At 49.3% G+C, this 27,343-nt stretch overlaps 1 protein-coding gene across 1 annotated transcript in view; it reads left to right on the top strand.

Annotated features, from left to right (window-relative positions):
- Nucleotides 1–23,592, top strand: part of DPH1 (diphthamide biosynthesis 1) — a 69,262-nt gene extending 45,670 nt beyond the window's left edge. Inside the window, exons 7-12 of the mRNA XM_060258726.1 lie at nucleotides 2,672–2,740; nucleotides 12,978–13,134; nucleotides 15,312–15,412; nucleotides 16,332–16,410; nucleotides 16,992–17,123; nucleotides 22,208–23,592. Of these exons, the coding sequence (XP_060114709.1) occupies nucleotides 2,672–2,740; nucleotides 12,978–13,134; nucleotides 15,312–15,412; nucleotides 16,332–16,410; nucleotides 16,992–17,123; nucleotides 22,208–22,297 (628 nt within the window). The 3' untranslated portion in view covers nucleotides 22,298–23,592. The remainder of the gene's footprint in view (nucleotides 1–2,671; nucleotides 2,741–12,977; nucleotides 13,135–15,311; nucleotides 15,413–16,331; nucleotides 16,411–16,991; nucleotides 17,124–22,207) is intronic.
- Nucleotides 23,593–27,343: the final 3,751 nt, after the last annotated feature.

Raw genomic sequence — 27,343 nt, forward strand, 5'->3', positions numbered from 1 at the left:
TAAAGCAATGTTTTTTAAAAATCCACATAGCCAATCAGAAGCCTTGTTGGGCAAAACCCCCATCTGGCCCTGCTGACTTTCTAAAAACATTTGGCGGGCACTAAAACTGGAGCTGGAGGGTGCCCACGGGCCCCACCTTGGGGAGCCCAGTCTAGTCCATCGTTGGTGACTGACACTGTCAGGACCTCCCCTGGGACCAATCCCAACTGGAGAGCCAACTGGAGAGCCAGTTTGGTGTAGTGGTTAAGTGTGCGGACTCTTATCTGGGAGAACCGGGTTTGATTCCCCTCTCCTCCACTTGCACCTGCTGGAATGGCCTTGGGTCAGCCATAGCTCTGGCAGAGGTTGTCCTTGAAAGGGCAGCTGCTGTGAGAGCCCTCTCCAGCCCCACCCACCTCACAGGGTGTCTGTTGTGGGGGAGGAAGGTAAAGGAGATTGTAAGCCGCTCTGAGACTCTTCGGAGTGGAGGGCGGGATATAAATCCAATATCTTCTTCTTCTTCTTCTTCCCAAAGAGAGAGTTCCTTGGCATTTGGATGACTTGGCACCCCAAGCCAGCAGCTGGCCTCTCTCAGTGAATTCCTGTGGCTGTTAGATAGTATGGCAGGCAAGGAGAAACCCTGCGGCACCCCCTGAGCCAAAGAGCATCACACAACAGGGCTTCCTGCCCCTATTCCAGGTCTCAGGGGTGGTGTGCCAGAGGCCATTTTCTTGTTTGAGGCCAGGATTCTTTTCTAATGGAGTTGTGTGGTCAAAGGAAGCGAAGCAAGGCAAGGCACTGTGGTCATGCAAATATACTCTAACAGCAGAAAAGAACACAGACCACAATATACGTAAGAAGGTTTCTCATATCCCTTTAGTCATTGGGGCTTCTTACAGGAACAGGGCTTCCCGGCAGCTGCCTGCGTCCAGTGAAGCCCATTTGCTACTGTGTCCTCTTTGGTGTAGTGGTTAAGTGTGCAGACTCTTATCTGGGAGACCTGGGCTTGATTCCCCACTCCTCCGCTTGTAGCTGCTGGAATGGCCTTGGATCAGCCATAGCTCTCACAGAGTTGTCCTTGAAAGGGCAGCTTCTGTCAGAACTCTCTCAGCCCCACCCACCTCACAGGGTGTCTGCTGTATGTGGGGGGAAGGTAAAGGAGATTGTGACTGCTCTGAGACTCTGACATTCATAAATCCAATATCATCATCATCTCCTCTTCCTCAGGTCTCCTAGTATGTGTGTCACCTGGCAGGCACGCTGACTCAGGTTGTAGTTCTTGCACCTGACATCCCTTATTAGGAAGGCTGAAGTCTTGGAGGAATTGATCCTGCAGCCTTTAGGTGGAACCTAGCTGCCAGCATGCTCTAAGCTCCAATAGGGAATTCCCTATTTTTTCCTCCAGGAGTTCTATGCTGGCATTACTGGTGGCACTGAATGCCTCTAAGAGGTCCAGCAGGAGACAGCATGTATGCTTCCCACTGCCCAACTGCTGGAAAAAGGGCAGCCAAGTCTCCAAAGTAGGCAAGAAACCAGATTGGAAGGATCCAGCTACTTGGTGTTTGGGGAGCAACAGTGGGAGGGCTTCTGGAGTTCTAGTCCTGCTCGTGGACCTCCTGATGGCACCTGGGCTTTGGCCACCGTGTGACCAGAGTGCTGGACTGGATGGGCCATTGGCCTGATCCAATATGGCTTCTCTTATGTCTGGGGCTGTGATGCTCTGTATTTTTGGTTCTTGGAGGGCAACAGCGGGAGGGCTTCTGGAGTTCTGGCCCCGCTGGTGGACCTCCTGATGGCACCTGGGTTTTGACCCTTGTGTGACACAGAATGTTGGACTGGACAAGCTGTTGGCCTGATCCAGCATGGCTTCTCTTATGTTCTTATGTCTGGGGCAGTGATGCTTTGTATTCTTGGTGCTTGGGGGCAACAGTGGGAAGGCTTCTGGACTTCTTTCTCCACTGGTGGACCTTCTTGGGCACCTGGGTTTCTTAGGTTTTGGCCCCTGTGTGACAGAGTGTTGGACTGGATGGGCCACTGGCCTGATCCAACATGGCTTCTCTTATGTTCAGTAAAGCTGTGCTGCTCCACACCCTGGCATTCCTTCCCCAAGGTGGGTTTTTTGACTCTAGCCAACTCTTGAAATGATCGGCTCTGGTATGCTTCCACCTCTCAGTGGGGTGTTTGTTCTCCTCATCCAGATAGCCAATCCCTTTTCAGCTGCTTTAAACTGGGGGAGAGGAGGGGAGCGTCAAGGGCCGTCTTCCTCAGGGCCTCCATCCACCGCCTCAGGCGACACAAATGACTAAGTAGCCATATAAACGGAACAGAGACAGACTGTAGGAAGACTCAAGATAGGGTTCTGCAGTTAATGGAGAGTCTGGCCTGGAACAGAAACAATCTGTTTAGCTACAAAAGAGCTCACAAACTGGTCCCAGAGGGCTGCTAGCCTTCGAGGGGACGGAAAGTAATAGGACTCTTACTGCTCTGAAATGCAGTCTCGGATTGTCCTTGAATCTGCTTCGAAATGGGCTCTTGCTCTTGGAAGTCCTTGGCCCTGAACAGAGAGGTAGAAACCATAGTAAGTGGGCATTTGAGAGGTGTGTGTGTGTGGGGGGGTGTTAAGCATTAGCCTCCCACTTCTGCTGGTCTTGCCTTTGGCTGATTCCACCCCCCCCCCCTCCTTCTGTTGCAGGTATCTTGGGGATGGCCGCTTCCACCTGGAGTCCATCATGATTGCCAATCCGGGAATTCCTGCGTACAGGTATGTGTGGGGGTGGGGGCAAAGGTCCCGCCAAAGAGATTGGCTTGTTTTTTTCCCCAGCTGGCATCTGATCAAGCAGCCTTCGGCCATGATGCCTCCCTTCGCTTTTTAAGGTGCCCCTAGAGAGTCTGTTGCTTCCTGCCCAGACTGCTCTTTTTCTGTGCTTCCAGGATTGGTGCCTTTCCTAACTTGCGCTGCATCTCTCCCATGCCTATCAAAACCAAAAGAGGAAGCCATGTCAGGTTTTTCCGCTGCTACCTAACCGGATGCTACTGATTGAAACCAAAAGAGAAACCAGGTATACAAAAGCACAAGACTCACGGCCAATTCCTGCAAAAATTGTTTACTGACTGTACAACTTTTGCAGTATTGTATATTCCATCGACTGTATTAGTTTGGGTTAGCATTGTGTGTTTTGCAACTGTATGTGCATGTAAATTTATGTCAGTTCTGTAAGCGTTTTATTAATATTTCTCACTTTATATATACACATATACAATTTTTGCAGTAATTGGCCACTGTGAGCCTTGTGCTTTTGTATTCCTCCTCTCTCCCGTGCCAGCAGCCTCTTCCGATTTGCTGTCCTCTGTGTTAACTGTGCAGGAGGAGCCCAAAATGCAGATTGACCGTTCATCTTCCTGTGGGAGTGGCTGATAGTTCGCCTCCATAGGAGAACCTCCCGCAGAGGATTCTTCTGATGTGGGCTAAAGAGAGGGTGTCAGGTTTTTCCACTGCTACCTAACCGGATGCTACTGGGAAGCCCGAAAGCAGCACATGAAGATGTGCCCTGATCCATTGCTTCTCCTCGCCTTCTATTCAGGAAGGTTCCTTTTAGCTGTCATGGCTGACGGCCATCAGTGGAGATCCCTGAGTCATCTGATCCCCCTCTAAAGTGGTCCAAGCCAGTGGCCATCCTCATGTCCTGTGGCAGTGAATTCCACAAGTTAATTATAATTATGTGGTCAGTGTATTTTCCTTTTATGTGTGCTACATCCAAGCCTTGAATTCAGCAGGAGCTCACAGGAGCACAGCTCCTGAACCTTTCTGACGCCCCCCCCTCCTCCTCCCCACCTACCTTGTCCATCGGATAGTAGATGCAGCTGGATAACAATCCCTGGATTAGGAAAGCAGCCAGCCAGCCACCAAGAGCTTTGCCACACCTCTAGCAGCCCTCATTAACCCGTGGAGAAGCCCACGCCTCCCTTTCTCCACTTCTTATGTGATTTTGGGTGGTGGGTAGCTTGCTGGTTTTTTGGCAGGGGGAGGCAGCCAAGGAGAGCCCCAGGTGAGCGAGGCCTGCTTGCGCTGGCTGTATCTATCCAGTGCAAGTTGGCCTTGCTTGGCCGGGGTTCTCCTTTCTTGCGCCAGGTTGCTTTTGGCTGGTGGGAGGTGGCATATGCTAATGAGTTATGCTAATGAGCTCCATCTACAGATCACCCATTTTACTGGGCGACCCTAAGTTGTAGAACTGAAGTCCTCCTCTCATAAGTTTTGCAAATATCAGTTGTGTCATTCCCTGCCTCCTGTAACAGATTATTATCCCCTATAAGGGAAGCGTTTCGTTTTAAACAGACACATGGCAAACAGAGGATCGCTTTGCCTGTTTCAAAGCAATGTGTTAACCACTAAATCACAGGACAAGGGAGAGAGAGGGGGGGGCTACTCTCTTTGATTCCCAGTCTTTATATAGCCCTCTGGCTGTAGAGGTCAGAAGTGTATTTATTTCCAGGTGTCTAGCAAAAACTGTGTGTTCCAGCCCAAAGGTCGCTGGTGTTTCTTTTAAGGTTTTTATTTAGAACCAATCGAATCATTCTTGAAAGTAGTAAATATGGCAGATTCGCTTTGACACAAAATATACCTGCACATGTAAATGAAATCAGGAACAGAAGTACGTACATATCATTCCTTATCCGATCTAATTAAAAGATAAAATAGCAATTTGTGAGATTCTCCACCAAAGCTCTTTCAGAAGGATTAGAGTCTTGCGCAATCCACCTCTCAGAGATTCAGGAGTGAGTTTGGGGCAAAGCTTGGACAGGGGCCCAGTTCCATGACACTCACGTGACCGTTCCGAACCTTTCCGTTTGTCACTTCGGATGGTAGGAGGTGAGCGCTTCTCTGAGCTTAGAAGAAATTTTGCTGTAGAAATAAACGTATCAAGATGTGAACTATTAGATCAACTTGTTCAGAGATTTTTCTGGGCATCCGTCCATCTGTTTAAAGTATCTCTCCTTCCCGAGGATGGGACATCGAGTACACAGCTGAGAAAGCAAAACGTGTACATATTTTGCAAATCTGAAAAAAACAAAACCTAAAACAAATGGTCAGGCCTGCTGTCTGTTCAACCAAGTGCCTGTAATGGACAAGCATCTGCGACACCATGGTGGCCTTTAAGTGAGGGGAAAAGTCAGCTTTTTCCTCTTAGTCTTTTCCTTGTGTGGAGTCTTTGCCTCCAGAGGAGCAGGAAAGCCAAAGCTGCGGATTGCTACCAGGATTCCCTCTAAGCTGAGCTAGTGTGAGCTAGCTCACAGTTTTTTAGCCTCTGACTCACACATTTCTGTCTTAGCTTAGGAAAAATGGCCCCAGAGCAAACTAATTTATGCAGTAACTCATAACTTTAATACCAGTAGCTCATAAAATAGAATTTTTGCTCACAAGACTCCACAGGTTAGAGGGAGTATTGATTGCTACTGGGCTTCTCCATGGCCCTGCTTTCTTTTTGCTGCTTTCCATTCTAGGCTGCCCCATGGTACAGAGTAGTAAGCTGCAGTCCAAACTCTGCTCACGACCTGAGTTTGATCTCGGTGGAAGCTGGATTCAGGTAGCTGGCTCCAGGTTGACTCAACCTTCCATCCTTCCGAAGTCGGTAAAATGAGTACCCAGCTTGCTGGGGAAAAGTGCAGATAACTGGGGAAGGCAATGGCAAAACACCCCGTAAAAAGTCTGCCAAGAAAACGTCATGATGTGACATCACCCCATGGGTTGGTAACGACTTGGTGCTTGCACAGGGGACCTTTAACTTTATTCTAGGCTGCCCCCAGCACAGAGTGTCTGGGGCAGGCAATAGCACCTCCCTTCCTTCCCGCTCTGATTTTTGCACAGTGGGAGGGCTTCTAGTGTCCTGGTCCCACTGGTGGACTTCCTGATGGCACCTGGAGTTTTGTCCACTGTGTGACACAGTGTTGGACTGGATGGGCCATTGGTCTGATCCAACATGGCCTCTCTTTATATGATTGCTTGGGGGGGGGCATGCTGCTGCCAACACTTTGGACAGCTGCTTTGAAGAGATGGGCCATTTACAGGTGTTGAATTGGGGGGGAGAGGCACAGCCCAGGTCTTTGACTTAGCAGAGTTTTATGTTCTCTTCAGAATTGGGGTAAGAGCCCAGTAGCACCATAGAGGCTAACCAGATTTGCATGTGAGGGTGTGAGCTGTTTTGAGTCATTGCTCACTTTGACTTACAGATTAGTAGGCTTTGTATGGCCACAAATGCGGTTAGTCTTTAAGGTGCCCCTGGAGTTCCTCTTGCTCTTTTCTGCTGCTACAGACATACTAACTCAACTACCCATCTTGACCTACCTTCAGAGTGTGTGTGAATGGGGGGTGGTGGTGGTGGTGGTAACGTCTTTATCCTGATTGACCCGATTTCTTCCCTGTCCAAAGATGCTGTTAGCAGTGGGGTAGGGGGAAATGTGGATGCTGCCTCCATCTACCGCCCCCACCCCAAAGAAAAAAAGCTGTGAGGAGGGAGAAGGGACAAGTTAGTTCAAGCAGAGGATTGAAATGCCGCCTTTCCCAGCAGAATTCCCCTGGCCAGATTAGCAGTCTCCAGTGGTTGCTTTGAAATAAATACCCCCATTGACCCCTTCCCCCTGCGAGAGCCAGCTTGGTGTAGTGGTTAAGAGCAGGGGACTCTAATTTGGAGAACTGGGTTTGATTCCTCACTCCTCCATACAAAGCCTGCTGGGGTGATCTTGGGCCAGTCACGGTTCTCTCAGAACTATCTCAGCCCCACCTGTCTGACAAGGTGCGTGTTGTGGAGAGAAGACGACGATGGCACTGGATTTATATTCCACCTTCAACCCTGAATCTCGGAGTGGCTTACAGTCTCCTTTATCTTCCTCCCCCACAACAGACACCCTGTGAGGTGGATGGGGCTGAGAGGGCTCTCATAGCAGCTGCCCTTTCAAGGACAACCTCTGCTAGAGCTATGGCTGACTCAAGGCCATTCCAGCAGGTGCAAGTGGAGGAGTGGGGAATCAAACCCGGTTCTCCCAGATAAGAGTCCGTGCACTTAACCACTACACCAAAAGAGGAAGATAATGTGATTTGTAAGCTGCTTTGAGACTCCATAAGGTACAGAAAAGTGGGGTATAAAACTCCACTCTTTTTCTTCTTCATCTTGCTTTGCTGTTGAGTTCTGCAGTCACTGCCTGCAGTTTGGCCTTTGGCTCCCTCCCTCCAATGGAGACAAATCTACCCCTCTGTAGAGAACACTGAGTCCTCTAAGCCTCCCTAAGTAGAATAGCGTTAGCTATGCTTCTGAGTCTGTTGGGTTTGGGTGTTGGCAAGCCTCCAGCGGGAGGGAGTTCCACAAGCAGTTGAAGTGGCAGCCCCCAAGAACCAGTCCTTTTGCGAACCCTGTGGAGTGGCCAAAAATTCTGTAGACCTTTCATACTGGTGCAGAGTCGTGTGGGGTAGTCATTCCCATGAAAGTAACAAATGAAAGCTTCTGATCAGAAGAGACTTCCTGCTGTGTCTGCATGGTTGGGTGTGGCTCGTTTTGCGTTACCCTGGGCTGGGGGCAAGTCATTCTGCATCATTGCTTTCAGTGTGGTCAGATCCTCCTGTTGCTCCCAATGTAGACACAGTACAATGGCCTGCTCTCAGAGGAGGCTGCCTGTTGTGTCTCTGCATGCTGCCATGGTGGTTCCAGCTGGATGTGGAAGGTTGCTCCCAATGTAGATTCAGCACAACGGCCTGCTCTCAGAAGAGGCTTCCTGTTGTGTCTCTACATGCTGTGGTGGTGGTTCCAGCTGGATGTGGAAGGTTGCTTCCAGTGTAGATGTAGCACAATGGCCTGCTCTCAGAGGAGGCTGCCTGTTGTGTCTCTGCATGCTGTCATGGTGGTTCCAGCTGGATGTGGAAGGTTGCTCCCAATGTAGATGCAGCACAATGGCCTGCTCTCAGAAGAGGCTGCCTGTTGTGTGTCTGCATGCTGTTGTGGTGGTTCCAGCTGGATGTGGAAGGTTGAGAGCTGGACAGCTGCTCCTTTTGCATGTGGCAGGTTTCTCCAGGTGTAAGTGTGCCTCTGCCGTTTAATTCAGAAATTAATTCCCTAGGCTGGTGTTTGGGACACCCTGATCTGAGCATTTGTAGCTCTCTGGAAGTGGCGCTGGGGGAGGGGGAGCCACCACCTGTGTCAGGTGGAGTAGTCGCTGTGGACTCTTCGGAAATCTAAACATTTTGACAAGCACCTGTATAAGTGTTACGTGGAGCTCCCATTAAAGTCTCCAGCTGCTGCAGGCACAGGCCATAAAACACTGTGATGAGGCTCCTGAAAGCCGATGAAATATCCGGTGCACGGGCGAGGCCCGGACCCACTCCTCAGAATCTGAATTTCTGAGTAGGCCATTTGTTACCAACAGGCGGGGACGGCAGCTTTATGGGCTGGGGGGGGCAGCCCAGCCTGGGTGCAGCTTGATTAAAATTCCCTTTGTCGAGCCGGCCAACAAATCACCCATTTCCCTGGAAGAGAGGGAGTGGAGAGAGCGGACCAGCGCTATGGGTGAGTGTGTTGCAGCCTCTTGCAGAGGAAATGGGGTGATGGTCTGGCCCCGTTTCCACTCCCTACAAGAACACAGCTCCTTGGGCTTTCTGAAACTCATTTAATTGAAATAGGTTGCAACAGGTGCAGTCCGGCAGGAACTGAGATCCCTATCAGAAAGCGGCAACTCCTGAAATCCGGCTCTTCCAGAGCTTTTTTTTTGGTAGCAGGAACTCCTTTGCATATTAGCCAATCCTCCAACAGCTTACAGGGCTGTTAGTACAGGGCCTACTGTAAGCTCCAGGAGGATTGGCTACATCAGGGGTGTGTGGCCTATTATGCAAATGAGTTCCTGCTACAAAAAAAGCCCTGGCTGCTCTTCTATTTGACAGAGTGAGCTTTGACTCATAAAAGCTGATAGTCTGCAACATCTGGTGGTCTGTAATGTCTCATTGGACTTGAATTTTGTAAAAGCTCTTCCGAAGAGCCTTGCTGGGTCCTGAGGCCAAAGTGAAAGAGCTCTCCCAGAAGCTGCCCTTTCAAGGACAACTCTTACAAGAGCTACGGCTGACCCAAGGCCACTCCAGCAGCTGCAAGTGGAGGAGTGAAGAATCAAACTGGTTCTCCCAGATAAGAGTCTGCACACTTAGCCTCTACGCCCAGCTGGCTTTCCCTACAGAACTGGCCTAGCTCCACTTATCATCCTGACGATTATATTCTGAATTAGAAGATGTTTCCAGATTCTCTACTGATATATTTACTTATGCATTGAGTAGGTCTATTTTTAAAGTATCAAAGTCCCCAACTTTGTTTCAAAACGCCCCAGGCGAGCTTTGCACCAAGTTATTAAAATGCATCTTATAAAAAAAAAAAATAAGAAGGATCTGCTCTGAAAACCAAAAAAAAAAAAAAAAAGTAAACTGGCAGCCAACGACAGGACAAAACCTACTGCCTTGTCGACATCCCAAAACGTAGCAGTAAATATCTGAAAGTGAGCCAGAGCACTAAAATGTAACAAAACTAGGAACAGAAGGTGATGTACCAGGCAGGGCAAATGGGGGAAAATCTAACGACTCAGCAAAATAAGCACATTTTTTTCCCTAGTGCTTTGAAACTTAACAAGCTTGGTGCCAGGTGAACTGTGGCGGGGAGGGAATTCCAATGGAGGCACTGCTATCGCTGTTTGCCAGCCCTGGGAGTGAGCAGGGCAACAGAGGTGCTAGAGGTTCTAGCCGACAGGCCGGGTTGTATGAGAGCAGGTATTCCTCTGCATTCCTTGGTCCTGGCTGTTTAGTGATTTAGAAGGGGGACTCAGCACTTTGAATCCAATCAAAGAGAGCTTGCAGCCACAATAGTTCTTTCAAACCAGACAAAGTGTGTTCTTTCGTTATTCCGGTCAGCAATCTGGCTGCCATCTTCTGAGCCAGTTGAAGTTTCTGGGCTGTCTTCAAGGGCGGTCCCATGTGGTGTTCCCTCTAAGCTGAGTTAGTGTGAGCTAGCTCACAGATTTTTAACCTCCGGCTCACACGTTTTTGTCTTAGCACAGGAAGGATGACCCCAGAGCACACTAATTTATGCAGTAGCTCACCACTTTAATGCCAGCAGCTCACAACTTTAATGCCAGTAGCTTTCAAAGTGGAATTTTTGCTCACAAGACTCTGCAGCTTAGAGGGAACCTTAATCCCACGTAGGGCAGATTCCAGTAGACAAACCTGGATTTGAGGAGAGCATGGAGGATTGTTCAGGTTGTGTGTTTCAAGACAAAGCTACAGGTGGCACATCAACTGGCGGTTGGTTAAAGGCACTACAGAAGATACCCGAAGCATCGTCTTAAGACTGATCTAGTAACACCCCAAAGCTGCAACCTTACACTTTGGCGGGTGCAATGGTATCCAAATAAGCCAACAACACCTCAGTCCTCTCTTGATCGGGATTCAGATTATCTAACCTGGTTTCGGAACAGCAACAGACTCAGCTGATCTGGCTTACGTACTGGTGGCATTTCACTCCAGATCTGTGGACGAGCCTCTCCGAGCAGTTTCAGCATGAGGGATAAGACAGCACAAATGCTGTAAAGCTGAGCAGCTGTCCTCAATCCCATATTCTGATGCCAGCCACTGCCAGACAGGACTGAAAACATTGGGGGTGCAGGATCCCTGATACACCTCTGACTAGCTAGCCAGAATACTATCACTGTATAGAAAGTATAGTATACAGGGCTGGCCCTAGACTGTCTGGCACCCCAGGCAAGGCTAACTTCTGACGACGCCCCCTCTCACACTGATAACCTCACCGAGTCACATGGGGGGGTGCCCAAATTGTTACCCCCAAAAGGCTGGCGCCCTAGGTAGTCACCTAGTTTGCCTTGTGGTGGGCCAGTCCTGATAGTATATACCCGGGGTGGCCAAACTGCGGCTCAGAAGCCACATGTGGCTCTTTCACACACATTGTGTGGCTCTCAAAGTCCCCACTGCCCTGTTGGCCAGCTTGGAGAAGGCATTTGTCTCTTTACATCAATTCTCCAAGCCAAGCCAGCTGGCAGCTTGGAGAATGCATTTAAAGTTGCTTTCTTTCCATCTCTTCCGCCCCATCTACTTTCCTTCCTTCCTTCCTTCCTTCCTTCCTTCCTTCCTTCCTTCCTTCCTTCCTTCCTTCCTTCCTTCCTTCCTTCCTTCCTTCCTTCCTTCCTTCCTTCCTTCCTTCCTTCCTTCCTTCCTTCCTTCCTTCCTTCCTTCCTCCCTCCCTCCCTCCCTCCCTCCCTCCCTCCCTCATCTGACATTCATTCTATGTGGCTCTTATGTTAAGCAAGTTTGGCCACCCCTGGTATATACGACACAATAGTATAGAAAGCTGGAGAGGAGTTCAGTGGAATCAGCAAGAGAATAATTGCAAGATCATACCTGCTCTGTAAACATCTTTCCTACACCATGGATTATGAAATTATTATAAAAAACAATTCAATTATTAAAGAAATATATATAACAATTCCAGAACGCTTCACACCCATTGTCTTGTAATCATTGCAACTGTCCTATAAAACAGGCTGGCATTATTCATGAAGGTGAGTAGACAAATGGTGCAAAGGAAAGAATCTGTCATGATTGTGTAACCCCTGTGTGTTTTGCATGCAGCTTCATACAGAGAAATCTTCCAGATTCTTTTTAGATCTGTTCCCATGTGTTCTCTACTAAAGTGTATGGATGGGAATGGATCTAAAAAGAATCTGGAAGATCCTCTCTGATGCAAAGCACATAGCGGTTATACCAGGGGTGGCCAAACTGTGGCTTTGGAGCCACATGTGGCTCTTTCACGCATATTGTGTGATTCTCAAAGCCCTCACTGCCCCATTGGTTGGCTTGGAGAAGGCATTTCTATCTTCAGTTCTCTTCTCCAAGCCAAGCCAGCCAGCGGCTTGGAGAATGCATTTAAAGTTAAAGTTGCTTTCTTTCCCCCTCTCCCTCTCATCTACTTTTCTTCCTTCCTTCTGTCTGTCCGTCTTACAACTCTCAAACATTTCACATTCATGTCTTGTGGCTCTCAAACATCTGGCATTTATTCTGTGTGGCTCTTACATTGAGCAGATTTGACCACCCCTGGATTATACGATCATGAAAGATTATTTCCTTTGCACCGTTTGTCTTCACACCTTCCTTTTGCCTTGGTGCAGCCCCTCTCCTCTGTATTATTTATGCCCATATTAAAAATGGGAAGGCTGAGACTGAGTGGCTTGCCCAAGGCAACCTACAGCAGAATCCTAAGAACACTTTCCTGGGAGTAACCTTCATCGAATTGACTTAAGTAGGATTCTGAGTAGACCTGCTTCGGATGAATCTCCTTGGGAGTTTCTGGCATGATTTGAACTGGGGGGCCTGTTCTCCTACCCATGAGAGTCCCACTACACCTTTGTCGTAGCTCACTCTAGTCCAGGGATGGGCAAACTTGCTTAACATAAGAGCCACATAGAATAAATGTCAGTTTGAGCGCCACAAGACATGAATGTCAGATGCTTGAGAGCCGCAAGACAGGAAAGAAGGAAGGCAAATAGTTGGGGGGGGAGGAGAGGTGGAAAGAAAGCAACTTTAAATGCATTCTCCAAACCGCTGATTTAAAGAGACAAATGCTTTCTCCAAGCCGGCTGACAGGTTGATGGGGGCTTTAAGAGCCACACAATTTGTGTGAAAGAGCCACAGTTTCACCATCCCTGGTCTAGTCTGAATCATGTGGCCTGATCCATGTGTTGCAGCACAGATTTTTTTTTTTTACCCCAACTCATATTGTAGCTCTGCGTTGGGAGACTTGTGGGGAGTCAGCTTGTGCGCTGGAGGGATGAAAGTAATAGGTGGTGCAGAACTGGAGCAAGGGGCATTGGGTGTGTGTGCGAGAGAGAGAGAGAGAGAGAGACTAGAGGTTTTTCTTTGGGAAGGAGCTGAGACGCCCAGCAGCCAAATGCCTTTGCCTTCCTTCTTGCAGGTATGATCCCTACAGCAAGGTCTTCTCGCAAGAGCACTACGATCACGAACGCATGCAGGATTCGCGCAAGGAAGCTATCCGCAAAGCATCCCGGGCCTCCAAGTGGGGGCTTATCCTGGGGACATTGGGGCGCCAGGGGTCCCCGGCCATTCTACAGGTGAACGGCTTCCCAGTCTTCTTAAAATGTATACCTTGCTTTTCTCTCCAGCTGGGACCCGAATGGCTTACACCAGCACTGCCCCCTCCTCTGCTTTTATCTTCACAACTAGGCTGAGAGAGAGTGACTAATTATCATATTGCAGTGTGTGTAGTATAGCCAGGAGATCCTAATATTGTCTGGCAACCAGAAGTTCTAGCTCTTTTAGCATTATCCACCACTAGGTGGCGAGTTAGACTTGTTTTTAAAGCAAGAGACGTTTCAGAGGTGGTGGCTGGTGGTCGTTTCATTGCTGGCCTCTGCGTCACAACCCTGGTATTCCTGGGAGGTCGCCTATCCAAATACTAGCCAGGGCTGTCCCTGCTTAGCTTCCACGTTCTGATGGGATTGGGCTAGCTTGGGCTATCTAGGTCAGGGCAGAGAAAGTGACTGACCCAAGGTCACCCAGCAAACTTCCATGGCAGAGTTGGGGATTCAGACATAGGTTTCCAGATCCTAGTCTACCATTCTAACCTCACAGCAGGGGATTTACGCAGTGGGTGTGTGTCAGGGGCGGCTGGGCTATATGTGTAGGGAAGGAGGACTAGATTCAACCAGGTCGCCTTCCATCCTACTTCCTGCTATAGCCAATCTGCTTCATTGTCCTGCCATTGGCGCCACTCCTGAGAAGCCCAGCTGGCTGGTTGGAACATCAGAAGGGAGAACTGGTGATGGTGGGCGGGGGAATGATGAGACTTGGTGAACCTTCATTGAGGGGGATGGAGCTGGTAGAGCTATTGAACTGACCGCTCTCTTGCCTGGACTAGTTGCTTTTCGCATTTCTTCCAGTGCCTGCCCGCCTATCCATCCGTCCGTCCTGTCTTATCTGTCCTGTCTTGTCTGTCTGTCTATCTGTCATCTGTTAGATTTGTATCCCGCCCTCCCTGCTGAAGCAGGCTCAGGGGAGCTATGTACCAAGTCATGATCCTTAGCAGTTGGAGTCGTGGGGTGGAAAATGCCATCAAGTCACAGCTGGCTTACGGAGATGCCTGGTGGGGTTTTCAAGGCAAGAGATGAACAGAGGCGGTTTGTTGTCGCCTGCCTCTACTTAGTGACCCTGGACTTCTTGATGGTCTCCTGCCCCAAATCCTAACTGTGGCCAACTCTGCTTAGCTTCTGAGATTTGACGAGATCGGGCTAGCCTGAGTGAACCTGGGAAGGATAGGGTTAGTATAGGGCAGCGGTGTCCAAACTTGCTTAATGTAAGAGCCACATACTTTCATTTTATTTTTATTTAGAAGGCTTAAATTCCACCCTTTCCCATAACGGGCTCAGGGCGGATCACAACATAAACCGAACAACAATAAAAACCTGCAATTTAAATTTAATACAATAAAATTAGCCATTTTAACATAACAAAATTAACATAGAAACACCAGGCGCTTGAGAGCTGCAAGACAGGAACATCAGGTGTCTGGGAGACACAAGGAAAGAAGGAACATAGATGGGGGAGGGGGAAAGAAAGCAACTTTAAATACATTCTCCAAGCCCCAGCTGGCTTGACTTGGAGAAGCGATTTAAAGAGACAAATGCCTTCTCCAAGCCAACTGATGGGGCAGTGGGGGCTTTGAGAGCCGCTCAATATGTATGAAAGAGCTGCATGTAGCTCCCGAGCTGTTGTTTGGCCACCCCTGGTATAGGGGACTGTAGAAGAAGCCCAGCAGGAACTCATTGGCATATTAGGCCACATCCCCTGGTGCCAAGCCAGGCGGACTTACATTCCTGTGCTTTCCTGCTCAAAAAAAGCCAAATGTTTAGATGTTACTACAGAAAGACTCCCCCCCCCCCAATATTCAAATTGCCCAAACGGTCGTGGTTCTCCCACTCCAGAAGTTTGCAATGGGAGGGCAGAGGGTACTTTTTGCAAACCTGGCAAGGCAGCGAAAGTGTTAAGGCCTGAATTATCTGTTCCCCGTCCCCCAAGGAGCCTTGTGGCAAAGTAGGGCACATCCTTCCTACATTCTCTCCCTCCCTCCTCTCTAGGGCTTCCCTGCCTCTTCTATCCTGTGCCTGAGACAGGAGCTTTCCCAAGGCCACACACTGAATCCGGGGTTAATTGCTGCCGGTGGCTGATGAGCTGTGGGCGGCTGAGGATTCCTGACCCCTCCAACCTAACCCCCTTCCCCCCTTCTCCACAGCACTTGGAGTCCCGTCTTCAAGCCTTGAAGCTCCCCTTCGTTCGGCTTCTGCTCTCAGAGATCTTCCCAGGCAAACTGCAGCTCTTTCCCGATGTCGAGGCGTAAGTGCTGGACAAAACGTCTTACGGTAGTTCCTAGGGTTGCCAACCTCTGGGTGGGGCCTGGAGTTCTCCTGAAGTTACAGTTCATTTCCAGTTCCTGTGGCAAAATGTAGCTGCTTTGGAAGACAGACTGCTATACCGTAGACTCCTGGTGAAATCGCTTCTCAAATCAACCCTTTCTGCAGGCTCTGCCCCCAAGTATAAGAACATAAGAGAAGCCATGTTGGATCAGGCCAATGGCCCTTCCAGTCCAACACTCTGTGTCACACAGTGGCCAACCCCCCCTCCCAAGTGCCATCGGGAGGTTCACAAGTGAGGCTAGAAGCCCTTCCACTTTGCCCCCCCCCACACACACACACAAGCACCAAAAATACAGAGCATCACTGCCCCGGACAGTTCCAATCATATACTGTGGCTAATAGCCACCGATGGGCCTCTGCTCCATATTTTTATCCAATCCCCTCTTGAAGCTGGCTATGCTTGTAGCTGCCACCGCCTCCTGTGGCAGTGAATTCCATGTGTTAATCACCCTTTGGGTGAAGAAGTACTTCCTTTTATCCGTTCTAACCCGACTGCTCAGCAATTTCATTGAATGCCCACGAGTTCTCGTATTGTGAGAAAGGGAGAAAAGTACTTCTTTCCCTGCTTTTTCCATCCCATGCATAATCTTGTAAACCTCGTAGGGTGTAAGCATAAATCTCTAGGAATCTGGGCCAGGGTTGGCAATCCTGTTCCCTCCATGGCACAATAACCTACTTCAAGCCCTGTTGCTACAGCCGCAGCTCCGCACCCCACTCCCGAGTCAAAGTCCAGGGTCTCCCAGCCCTTCCCCTGATTTGTTTGCTGGCGATGCCTTGGCAGCAATGCCTGGGCTTCTGTCTGTGATGTGCATGAGATTCACCCGCTCCTCTTATTGCAGGTGGGTGCAGGTGGCATGCCCCCGACTCTCCATCGACTGGGGAGAGGCCTTCGACAAACCTCTGCTCACACCCTACGAGGTGAGCTTAATTGTGTCTGTTTCCAATAATCCGTTAGAGGGAAGGCCCTTTGCAGCAGCACCCTTGGAATACCGGGAGCATCGTGGGCTGCTTTTCACCTGGTTTGTGAGCCAAGGACCAGTGATGCTGCAGTTGAGGGGAGGGGGGAAAACGATGGCATGCCCAAGCAAGAATTTGAGGCTAGGGCCCTGACCTGGATAGTCCAGGTGAGCCTGATCTCGCCAGATCTCAGAATTTAAGCAGGGTTGAATCTGGCAAAGACTTGCATGGGAGACCTCCTTGGAATACCAGCAGTCGGGAGGGCAGGGGCAGGCTTTATTCAGCCACCTCTCTGAATATCCTCCAGCCCCCCAGTACGGATCAATCACCAGAGGCTGCCATGACTTCCAGGTGCGTGCATGCTTGCACATGTACACACCTATTAAATTTTTTTTAAAAAGAATTTGAGCCCAGGCTGGTGACTGTAAGAGGATTCATGGAGCTGTGCTTCAGCGTACTGGTTCTGGGGTCTAGGCAGCATTTCATGGGAAGGCAGCTGTTGCTGAAGAGTTTGCTGACCGACCTCTTCCTTCCCTTCCCAGGCTGCTGTGGCTCTGCGGCAGGTTGCTTGGCAGGAGACCTACCCCATGGATTTCTACGCCAGCCAGTCCTTGGGACCCTGGACGGCAAACCACAGCTCCCACCGCTCCCAACAGAAGAGAACGGTCCAAGAGGTGAGAATCTTTGCAGGGATGGGTCAGGGAGGACCAATCACAGATTTATCACCTGGCCTGCTTGCAGACAGACAGGGGAAGCTTCTGATACTGATTCAGCCACTTGGCTCGCAGGGTCTTGATGGTCGCGGGGAAAGCCAGTTTGGTGTAGTGGTGAAGTGTGTGGACTCTTATCTGGGGGAACCGGGTTTGGTTCCCCACTCCTCCACTTGCAGCTGCTGCAATGGCCTTGGGTCAGCCATAGCTTTGGCAGGAGTTGTCCTTGAAAGGGCAGGTGCTGTGAGAGCCCTCTCAACCTCACAGGGTGTCTGTTGTGGGGGGGGGGGAGAAGATACAGGAGATTGTAAGCTGCTCTCAGTCTCTGATTCAGAGAGAAGGGTGGGGTATAAATCTGCAATTCTTCTTCTTCTTGGACCCCCCCCCCCGCCCCAACTTCTGTAGCAGGGCTCACCCCTGCCCTGCTTCCTTGAGGCCCTTGATTGGAGAAACTGGGAGCTGAGCCTGGGAACTTCTGCCTGCAGTGCAGGTGACTGAGCCGTGGGCTGGCCCTGAAGCATAAGGAGGGCCACACAGGGTGCAACGGAGACCCCTCTGATGCTTTGTTGCACTCACCGGATCCAATGCGTTGCCAGGAAATTTCATCTTCCAGACTGGTACCATCCTGTGCAGTGAATATGGCCAGGTGCTAACCAGCAGATGGAGGTGGCCTCGTTGCAGGGTCCTGTTCTGAGAGAGTGCCTTCTCCCAGGGAACAGTGGGCTCAGATTTGGGCTTCTGGTTCAGTGGTCATCTCCACCCAACATGGCTCATGCAGCCCTTCTGAAGCTCGTTTGTTTTTCCCCTTGTTCTCTGTCCTCTTCTCTCCCCTTCCAATTGTTTCAATGCAGAGCCATTTATGATAGCTAAAATGCTCATCTCTATGACTATGGTATGATTTGAACACATTTGTCCAGTCTATAGGAGGGTAATTGAAATCACCCAGTATTACTTTTTTCTTCTTTAGTCGTCCACCTTGTTTCCTTCTCCATTGCAAGGTCACCCTCGGGGTTTTGATAAGGCCCATGCTGGTACACTTCCCCTTTGAGACCGGTATCGCTACCAACAGCTATTCCATTAGGAACTTTATTCACCTTATATTTTCCAGTTCATTTGACCCTACGCAACACCACCCTTGTGTAATCAAGTAAATATGCAGCTAAAACAGTAGAGTCACCCAGTAAGATAAAGTCGGCTATGGAGAGCTTCAAAGGAGGTGAGCAGGTCAGGTGAAGGCAGGCCTCAGATGCGACTGGAGTTCAAGGAGTGCAGCTCCTGAACCTTTCTGATGGTACCCCTTCTTCCTCCCCACCTACCTTGCCCATTGAATAGTAGGTGCAGCTGCATAACAATGAGGAGAGTGGGCAGCCAGCTAGCTACCAGGGGCTTTGCCATGCCCCCAGCAGCCCTCATTAACCCCTGGAGAAACCTGCGCCACCCTTTCTCCACTTTTGACCGGGGGCAGCCCAGGGGAGCCCCAGGCGAGCGAGGCCTGCTTCAGCTGGCTGGATCTTTAGCCAGCCCAAGCAGGCCTCACTCGCCCAGGGCTCTCCTTTCTTGTATTGGCTTGCATTTGGCTGGGGTGGTGATGGCAGCATATGCTAATGAGTTATGCTAATGAGCTCCGCCACCTGCTTTTTGTACAAAACAACCCCTGAATGAAGGGGTCACTTGACACCCTCCCCCCTAGGGCATGTGGCAAGAGAAAGTTCAGGCAAACGGATGGACCTCAAAGAGGTCAAGAGCCAAATAGGCTCAAGCAAAAACAAATCCATAAATTCAGACCAGACGTCGTGCTATTTCGCATTCATTTCTTGATAGGGGCAGCTCTTTCCTTTACTATAAGGTCTAGCTTTGCTTCAGTCCATATTTCAATATATCCAGCTATTACCAGCTTTTAAGATCCGGAGCTTTTGTCCTTTTGAGAGGTTCCAGGAAGAAGGGATGTACTCTAAGAACTGCACTTAAGTGCATTAAGATCCAGTGAACCTTCTAGTGTAAAATAAATTAGTCTATCAATTGTCTAACCAAAATGGCATGATAATTGGAAATAACCATGACACACAGCATTACTGGAGCATGGATCAAAATGACTGAGAGAAAAGAGCAGCCCTGAACCTGCTGAGGTTCCCAGTCCAGAGAAAGGGGAATCAAATCTCCTCTCAGGGGTTATTCACTTTATTTGAGTCAGCTCTATTGTTTTAGCTGCTTATTTATTTCATACATTTAAGCTATCCACGCATCATATTTACCTTATTATTTTCTGTTAAACAAACCTTCGTGGTTCACCTCCACTTGCATCTTGTCTGGCAAGTTGAAAATCTAAGTAACAGAAGTCTCTGCTTACCTCACATATTAGTACAGCCTTAGTCTAGCACAGGGGTGTCAAACTCATTTATTATAAGGGCCAGATCTGACAAAAATGAGACCCTGTCAGGCTGGGCCGTGTGTGTCCTAAAATTTAACGCCAGGTAGCAAAGATAAAAACATTATAAAGACCACAAAAACACAAATTAGATATATATTTTTACTTAAAATACAAATATGTTTAAAACATTCGTGCTCTCGCAGTGTTTTGTTGCTGATGCCCCCATGCTGCCTGGAGTGGGGAATCTACAAAACTAAACTGGAGTGTTTGTCTACAAAACTTTAGTCTTCCCCAGAAAAATAACTACAACTCCTATGAGGCAGTGCAATAATAGAGAGACAGCAACGTATAGGGGTCAGTATGAGCCTTCTATTTGGGTTTAAAATCGCAGTCTATAAAAGGAAATGTGCTGAGTGAACTTGGTCTGGGACACACATTCTCAGACTCATCCAGCTCACTGGCTTGCTTTGCACACACACAGATGGACATAGGCAAGGGGGGAGGGGGACTTAGTTGCACCCAGGAAATCTGCAGCATACAGTGCACACACACAGACGGGGGAGAGGGGGAGCAAGGCAATGGAAGGCTGATACCCTTAAGAAAAGCTTGTCGATCTTTAGATGCTACTGGACTCAAACATTGCTTCACACACACACGCACACAGAGGAAAGGAGCAATAAAGCATGTGGGTAGTGAACTTCACCACATTAGCAGCATCCCTGTTTCTGATTGGGTCCTTTGCATTTAAGTGAGATGCCTTTCCAGTGGACTGACTTCGGTAGGCTCAGGAAGGTATTACTGTGCTCAGAACAGCACTGTTCATTGCTTGTTGCTGTCAGTTTGGGGTGGAGGAGAAAGAGTGATAGAGAGAACAGCCAGGAGTCCTGATGTATGGGCGACCCTTGGCCCGACTAGCTGTTCTCCTTTTGAGCTCCCTTTGCGAACTCTGGGTGACTCTTACTGTTTTAATGGCACATTTATTTCACGCTTTAACGATAATTATAGGAGCATCGCCTTTGCCCAGTGAAACCCTTCCCGTTGCATTTAAAACGCAAAGACACCCATATACCACACAGCTCCTTGCATCGAGGGCTGTCTGCTGATTAGTTCATTAATCATCCGAGTTTAAAGTCAATTAAATAAACTTGCTTATCACCGTACCCACCACGTTGGCACAGATTTGAGACTGCTGAAGGAAGCACGAGAGCGCCTGCAATCTAATAAAACTTTCGTTTTTCATTCCATATTGCATTCGGGGGGAAATTACGAGTTTGCCATTTAATCTCATTCCTGTCTATTAAAATTTGCTTCCACCAATTAATCAGCTGAGGCTTTAGTTCAGTAAAGACTACTGATACCTTTTGCATAGTCTTTCCCCCCTTGCATTGAAATTGGAGGCTCGCTTCCCTTTGAACGCTCAAGAAGGCATAAAAATATTTCCTGGAAAATGGAGCTGGCATGCCTCCCCCTTGAAAAAAACAGGGATGTTTGTCTTTTTATCTGTTTAGAAAATATACACGCTACCTTTCCAGAGACCAGCTTGAGGTGCCTCACAGAAGTACAAAGAGTACAGTAAAATCATATAAACATAACAGATTGTCAGTAATATATTGTAATTAAGTGCTGTCAAGTCACAAGACTTACGGCAATCCCTTGGGGTTTTCAAAGCAAGTTCTCCACAGTATAAGTATAGGAGTGTCGAACATGCGGCCCAGGGGCTAAATCAGGCCCCCGGAGGGCTTCTATCAGCCCCCCGAGCAACTGGCTGTCATCTGCTTCCTTCTCCCCCTCTCTTGCTCCCTTCTGCATAACAGTTGGTTTTGCCAGGCTTGCTCAACTGCACAGGAGCTACAGAGCAAAACCTCTATTTTCTCCATTGGCTGAGGCTCCTCCCTTGGGGAGGAAGGGGGGCAGGCAGAGCTTGCTTTGCCAGACAGACTCAATCACACAATAGAGCTACTGAGCCAAGCCTCTCTTCCTTCTATTGGCTGAGGCTCCTCCCCCTCCTGGGGGGAGAAGGAAGAAAGGAAGAAAAGAGCCAGAGCTTCCTTTGCCCAGTTCCCTGGATCCCATGGGAGAAATATAAAGAAAGCACCTTTAAGACCAATGAGTGCTAATGTTTTAAGAAGATGATGATGATATTGGATTTATTTCCCGCCCTCCACTCCGAATCTCAGAGTCTCAGAGCGGCTCACAATCTGTGAGGTGGGTGGGGCTGAGAGGACTCTCACAGCAGCTGCCCTTTCAAGGACAACCTCTGTGAGAGCTCTGGCTGACCCAAGGCCATTCCAGCAGGTGCAAGTGGAGGGGTGGGGAATCAAACCCGCTTCTCCCAGAAGAGTCTGCACATAACCACTACATGAAACTGGCTCTTAAGCATGTTTTATTTTAAGGGGTTTTTAAAAAAAAAAAACTTTAATTGCGTTTTTCTGTGTCCTTTATAAAGTTTATCTCTCTGCTACCTAATCTTAAATAGGAACATGCCTGGCCGAGCCCGCAGCCTCAAACTGTTAGCAGAGGAGTACAAAATTTTGTCCCTGCAGAAGATGAGGCTGCCAGAGTTGCTTCTATTTTGGGGGGTGGAGAGAGCAGCAGGGTAGGCCTCCTGAATCCTGCGGCGTGGGGAAGAGACAGCCAGTGTCTGCCCAGTTTTTCTCACCGTGGTGTCTTCTCATTGCAGGTGAAGCTGGCGGAACCCATGCTGCCTGTGAAAACAAGTGGAGGCTGCCAAGAAAAGGAGGAACCACCATTGCAACCACAGCAGCCTTGAAGCGCCCCTGAAGCACGGCGAAGCCCACAGCTGTCAAGCAGGGAGGATGAACAACAGCGTCACACCCTGAAGAGCAGCAGGTTGTGAACTTTGGGAGGCGAGAGCCAGGGAGCTCCTGGGGTTCCCTGGCAAACTGGGGGACAGCAGCTGCTGGCTTTTGTGCCTCTCGCCCCCTCCATCATGCTGTGAAGGACTGGAACCCAGCTCAGTCAGGCAGCGAAGGAGGAAAGGAAGTTCTCCTGTTCCTATCCCATGCAGGCAGAGTTGTCGAGCGGGATGTGGGGAGAGATGCCAAGGTGGGGGCACTTGTAAAGTGGGGGTGGGCGATTGAACTGCAGGTTGCGAGCCAAACTTTCCCACTGCTTGTGGCTTAGAAGCCAGACGCTCCAAGCCTGCTTTTCAGAGTCCTCGGAAGGGACAGAAACCAAAGAGTGGGTAGGCAGAGATGGCCCTCTTGACGCACTGCAGCCTCCAAGACTAGATTTGGCAGAGGCTCATGGCCAGTGTCTCCCCCCACCCCCATACACACCTTTATTTGTCTTAGCCGTAAAAGCCACTCTTCCTGTGGAGGGGCCACTGGCATCTCACAGTTGGTCTCCCCTACTACAACCACCTGACTTAGATGGGTCTCCTTTTCCTCCTGGTCTAAACAGTGAAATGAATCTTCTCTGGCACCACTGGGGCCAGCTGGGTCAAAGGGCTCAGTGGAGGAAAGGACAGGAAGTGGGTCATTGAGGAGAACAGGACAGGCATTCCCCTGGAAGCAAAGCCAAACTTTTTCTGATGATTAGGACTGGCCAGGAAGTAAGCGGACAATACAAGTTTCTACCAGGGAATGCCCTTCAAAGACTCTGAAGCCAGCATAATTAAGGCTGATTCCGCACTAAACGTGCTCCACGCAAGGCTTCCGTTTCTCTCCAGAGCAAGCTAGCGATTTTGCACGAGTTGCTCCGTGTCGCCATTTTGCGCAGGGGAAAACCTGCGATTTGCCATGCCACAGTGTAAACCTGCAAAAACAGGTTTATGCTGAGACATGGCAAATTGTGGGTTTTCCCCGCGCAAAATGGTGGCGTGGAGCAACCGGTGCAAAATTGCTAGCTTGCTCCAGAGAGAAACGGAAGCCTGGCTTGGAGGCAAGGTTAGTGCAGAATCAGCCTAACTTTGGTCATGGTAAGACATTTAAAGGGGTGGGGGTGAAGGTGTTAAAATAGCATATACGATATTTCTTTCCCACCTCAGTACATTTTTATGAAGAACAGAATTTGTATAACTTATAATAAAAGTAACTGCTTGTATGCTGCTTGTCTGAATTATTCCAAAACCTCAAAAAGAATGTCTGATTAGCACAGTTTAGCTCTATTGTTGGCACAGCATTCTACCCATTATGCTTGAAAACTCTGACTTAGTGACCTTGATCCAGTCACGTGTTTTCAGCCTAATTTACCTCACAGGTAAATTTACCTGCAGTCGTCTCCCACTCGGTATCAGCTCTGCAGCATATGACGTCCTGCTTTGCAGAGGCTGCCAAGCTATTCGGCCTAGAAGTTAGTCTGAAGAAGACAGAAGTTCTCCACCAGCCTGCACCCCAGGAAGATTATCACCCTCCCTGCATCACTGTGGGTGAATCAGTACTGAAGGCAGTCCAGCAGTTCAGCTACCTGGGGTGCATCATCTCCTCAGATGCTAAGACCGACAAGGAGATTGACAACAGGCTGGCAAAGGCAAACCGTGCATTTGGCCGACTGTACAAAAGAGTGTGGAGCAACAAGCATCTGAAAAAAGGCACAAAGATCAATGTTTACAAAGCGGTTGTGATGACAACCCTCATCTACGGCTCCGAATTGTGGGTTTTATACCGTCATCACCTGCGACTCCTCGAGCGCTTTCATCAGCGCTGCCTTCGCACCATCCTCAACATCCACTGGAGTGACTTTGTGACCAACACTGAAGTTCTCAAGCGGGCGGAGGTTACCAGCATCGAGGCACTGCTGTTGAAGACGCAGCTGCGCTGGGCAGGGCATATTTCTAGGATGGAAAACCACCGCCTTCCCAAGATTGCCCTGTATGGCGAACTCTCCACCGGCCATCGAAATAGAGGGGCACCAAAGAAGAGGTACAAGGACTCCTTGAAGAAATCCCTTGGCACCTGTCGCATCAACCATCACCAGTGGTCTGACCTAGCCTCAGATCGCAAAGCATGGAGGCACACCATCCACCAGGCTGTCTCTTCTTTTGAGAACGCACGCATAGCTGGTCTTGAGGACAAAAGGAGATTGAGGAAGAATCGCACTGCTACAGCACCAACCCTAAATCAGACTTTTCCCTGCAGCCACTGTGGCCGGACCTGCCTGTCCCGCATTGGTCTTGTCAGCCACCAGCGAGCCTGCAGCAGACGTGGACTATTGCACCCTTCTTAAATCTTCGTTCGCGAAGCCAAGCCGAGAGAACGGATCAGAGTTGTCCACTGTGATGGTGACAAACAGTATGGACTGTCTGCCAGAGTCTCGAGGCAGCAGGAGGAAGGTGGCGGGCCTAGCTTGCCTGGGAAATTATAGATGTTTGTATGCAAATGCTAGAAGTGTTCGAAGTAAAATTGGTGAATTGGAATGTTTAGTGTTGGGAGAAAACATAGACATTGTGGGAATTTCAGAAACTTGGTGGAATGAGGAGAATCAGTGGGACACGGTGATTCCTGGATATGTTATATCGGAAGGATAGGAAGGAAGGGTTGGAGGTGGCGCTGTATGTCAGAGAGGATATACGGTCCAGTAAGACTGAGGTCAGAGAATTAGATTCACTTTTAGAAATGCTTTGGGTTGAAATAGAGGACCCAAAAGGAAATTTAACTATGGGAGTTTGTTATCGCCCACCAAATCAAAAGAGAGAGGATGATTATAATATGATGGAAGGCTTAAAGATAGCGGCTAAACGTAAAAACTGTGTCGTAATAGTTTTAACCATCCGCAGATTGATTGGGTCAATGTGTTCTGGTCGAGAGAAAGAGATTGAGTTTCTTGATGCTCTCAATGACTGTGCTATGGAGCAGATGGTCTCAGAACCTACCAGGGGTGGGGCGATCCTGGATTTGGTCCTAAGTAATGCCCAAGACTTGGTGAGAGATGTAAAAGTGATTGTGCCGCTTGGGAGCAGTGACCAGAATGATTAAAGGGCTGGAACACTTTCCCTATGAAGAAAGGTTGAAACGCTTGGGACTCTTTAGCTTGGAGAAACGTCGACTGCGGGGTGACATGATAGAGGTTTACAAGATAATGCATGGGATGGAGAAAGTAGAGAAAGAAGTACTTTTCTCCCTTTCTCACAATACAAGAACTCGTGGGCATTCGATGAAATTGCTGAGCAGACAGGTTAAAACGGATAAAAGGAAGTACCGGTACTTCTTCACCCAAAGGGTGATTAACATGTGGAATTCACTGCCACAGGAGGTGGTGGCAGCCACAAGCATAGCCACCTTCAAGAGGGGTTTAGATAAAAATATGGAGCAGAGGTCCATCAGTGGCTATTAGCCACAGTGTGTGTGTGTGTGTGTGTGTATAAATTTTTTGCCACTGTGTGACACAGAGTGTTGGACTGGATGGGCCATTGGCCTGATCTAACATGGCTTCTCTTATGTTCTTATCTGGGGACAGGTCCACCTTGTTCTTGCCACGAACCCTTGTTAAATCCATCTACTTGTTGATTTAATACTTATATTCGCCTTACTTCGTTAGGCTCAAAGTCACTAATAGTACAAGAACAAAAGGAAGTCCATTAAAATAAAACGTTCCCCCCCAAAAAAACACATAGATGAAAATGCAGCAAGTCTGCCTTCCCTCTGCTAAATCCCCTCAGCCGTCACACTATCTTAAATACAGCCAGTGAAGGTGCTCACACCAGCTCAGGTGGGCCATTCCAGAGACTGGCCTACCACAGAGAAAGCCCATGAGCTAGCAGTTGCACATCGATGGACAACCAATGCTTTTTCCATTGCAGATTCTTTCCCTTCTTACATTGCAACTAGGGAAAGACAGGGAGTGGGCTGGAGGGGATCATGCCCTAGGCCATTTTCTCACAGGAGGAGGGTGGTTGATGCCCGTAGGCTGAGGACTAGGGACAAGAAAATTAACTACCACCCAGGACAATGAACTTGCACCAGAAGATCCGCACAAGTCTCTGACAGGTCTGTTTAGTCTAGCATTCTGCTTTCCGCAATAACCAGGCAGATGCTTGGAGGGCCACAGATGTGGGAAGGGGCACAGAGGTCAAAAGCTGCCCTGATGCACCCCCAGACACACACAGCAAACAGCATTCAGCTGTCCCTGGAGGTCCCATTTAGACATCTCTCCTCCTGCACACATCTTTCTACCCCCCAAAACAATCCAAACGAGGCACTGACCCCACTGTATCCCCTGGTGACGAGCCCCACAGGTTAACGGTAGTTGCTTAGCTTCCAGGCAAGCATCTTGAGCCAGCCCCGCAACCTCTCCCCTCACCAAACATAGCAGCCTTAGGTGCCAGGCTGCCTGAATCACCAAAGGGTGATTAACACATGGAACGCACTGCCACAGGAGGTCATGAAGGCTGCTAGCACAGGCAGCTTCAAGAGGGGATTGGATCAACATATGGAGCAGAGGTCCACCAGTGGCTATTAGATGGAACTCTCTGTCTGGGGCAGTGATGCTCTATATGCTTGGGAGGGCTTCTAGTGTCCTGGCCCCACTGATGGGACCTGGTTTTTTGGCCACTGTGACACACAGTGTTGGACTGGATGAGTCATTGGCCTAATCCAATATGGCCTCTCTTATGTTCTTAAAGCAGTCCGCGACTGCGGCCGACCTAGGACCTCTGTCCATGTGCAAAGTGCAACAGCTGAGCCACCCAGCTAAGTCACTTCCTTCCATCCAGGCCCTGAGGCACAGCCTGCCGTGGAGAGACTCTGTCTCCATGGCAACAGCTGGCGGCCACAGAGGCGGAACAAGACATCCGGGGCGGGGCTCCTTCGAGACGGCTCAGGCCTGAGGTAAACCCCCGCGCGCCTGCCTCGCCATA

This window comes from Heteronotia binoei, chromosome 18 (genome assembly GCF_032191835.1).
Source record: "Heteronotia binoei isolate CCM8104 ecotype False Entrance Well chromosome 18, APGP_CSIRO_Hbin_v1, whole genome shotgun sequence".
NCBI lineage: Eukaryota > Metazoa > Chordata > Lepidosauria > Squamata > Gekkonidae > Heteronotia > Heteronotia binoei.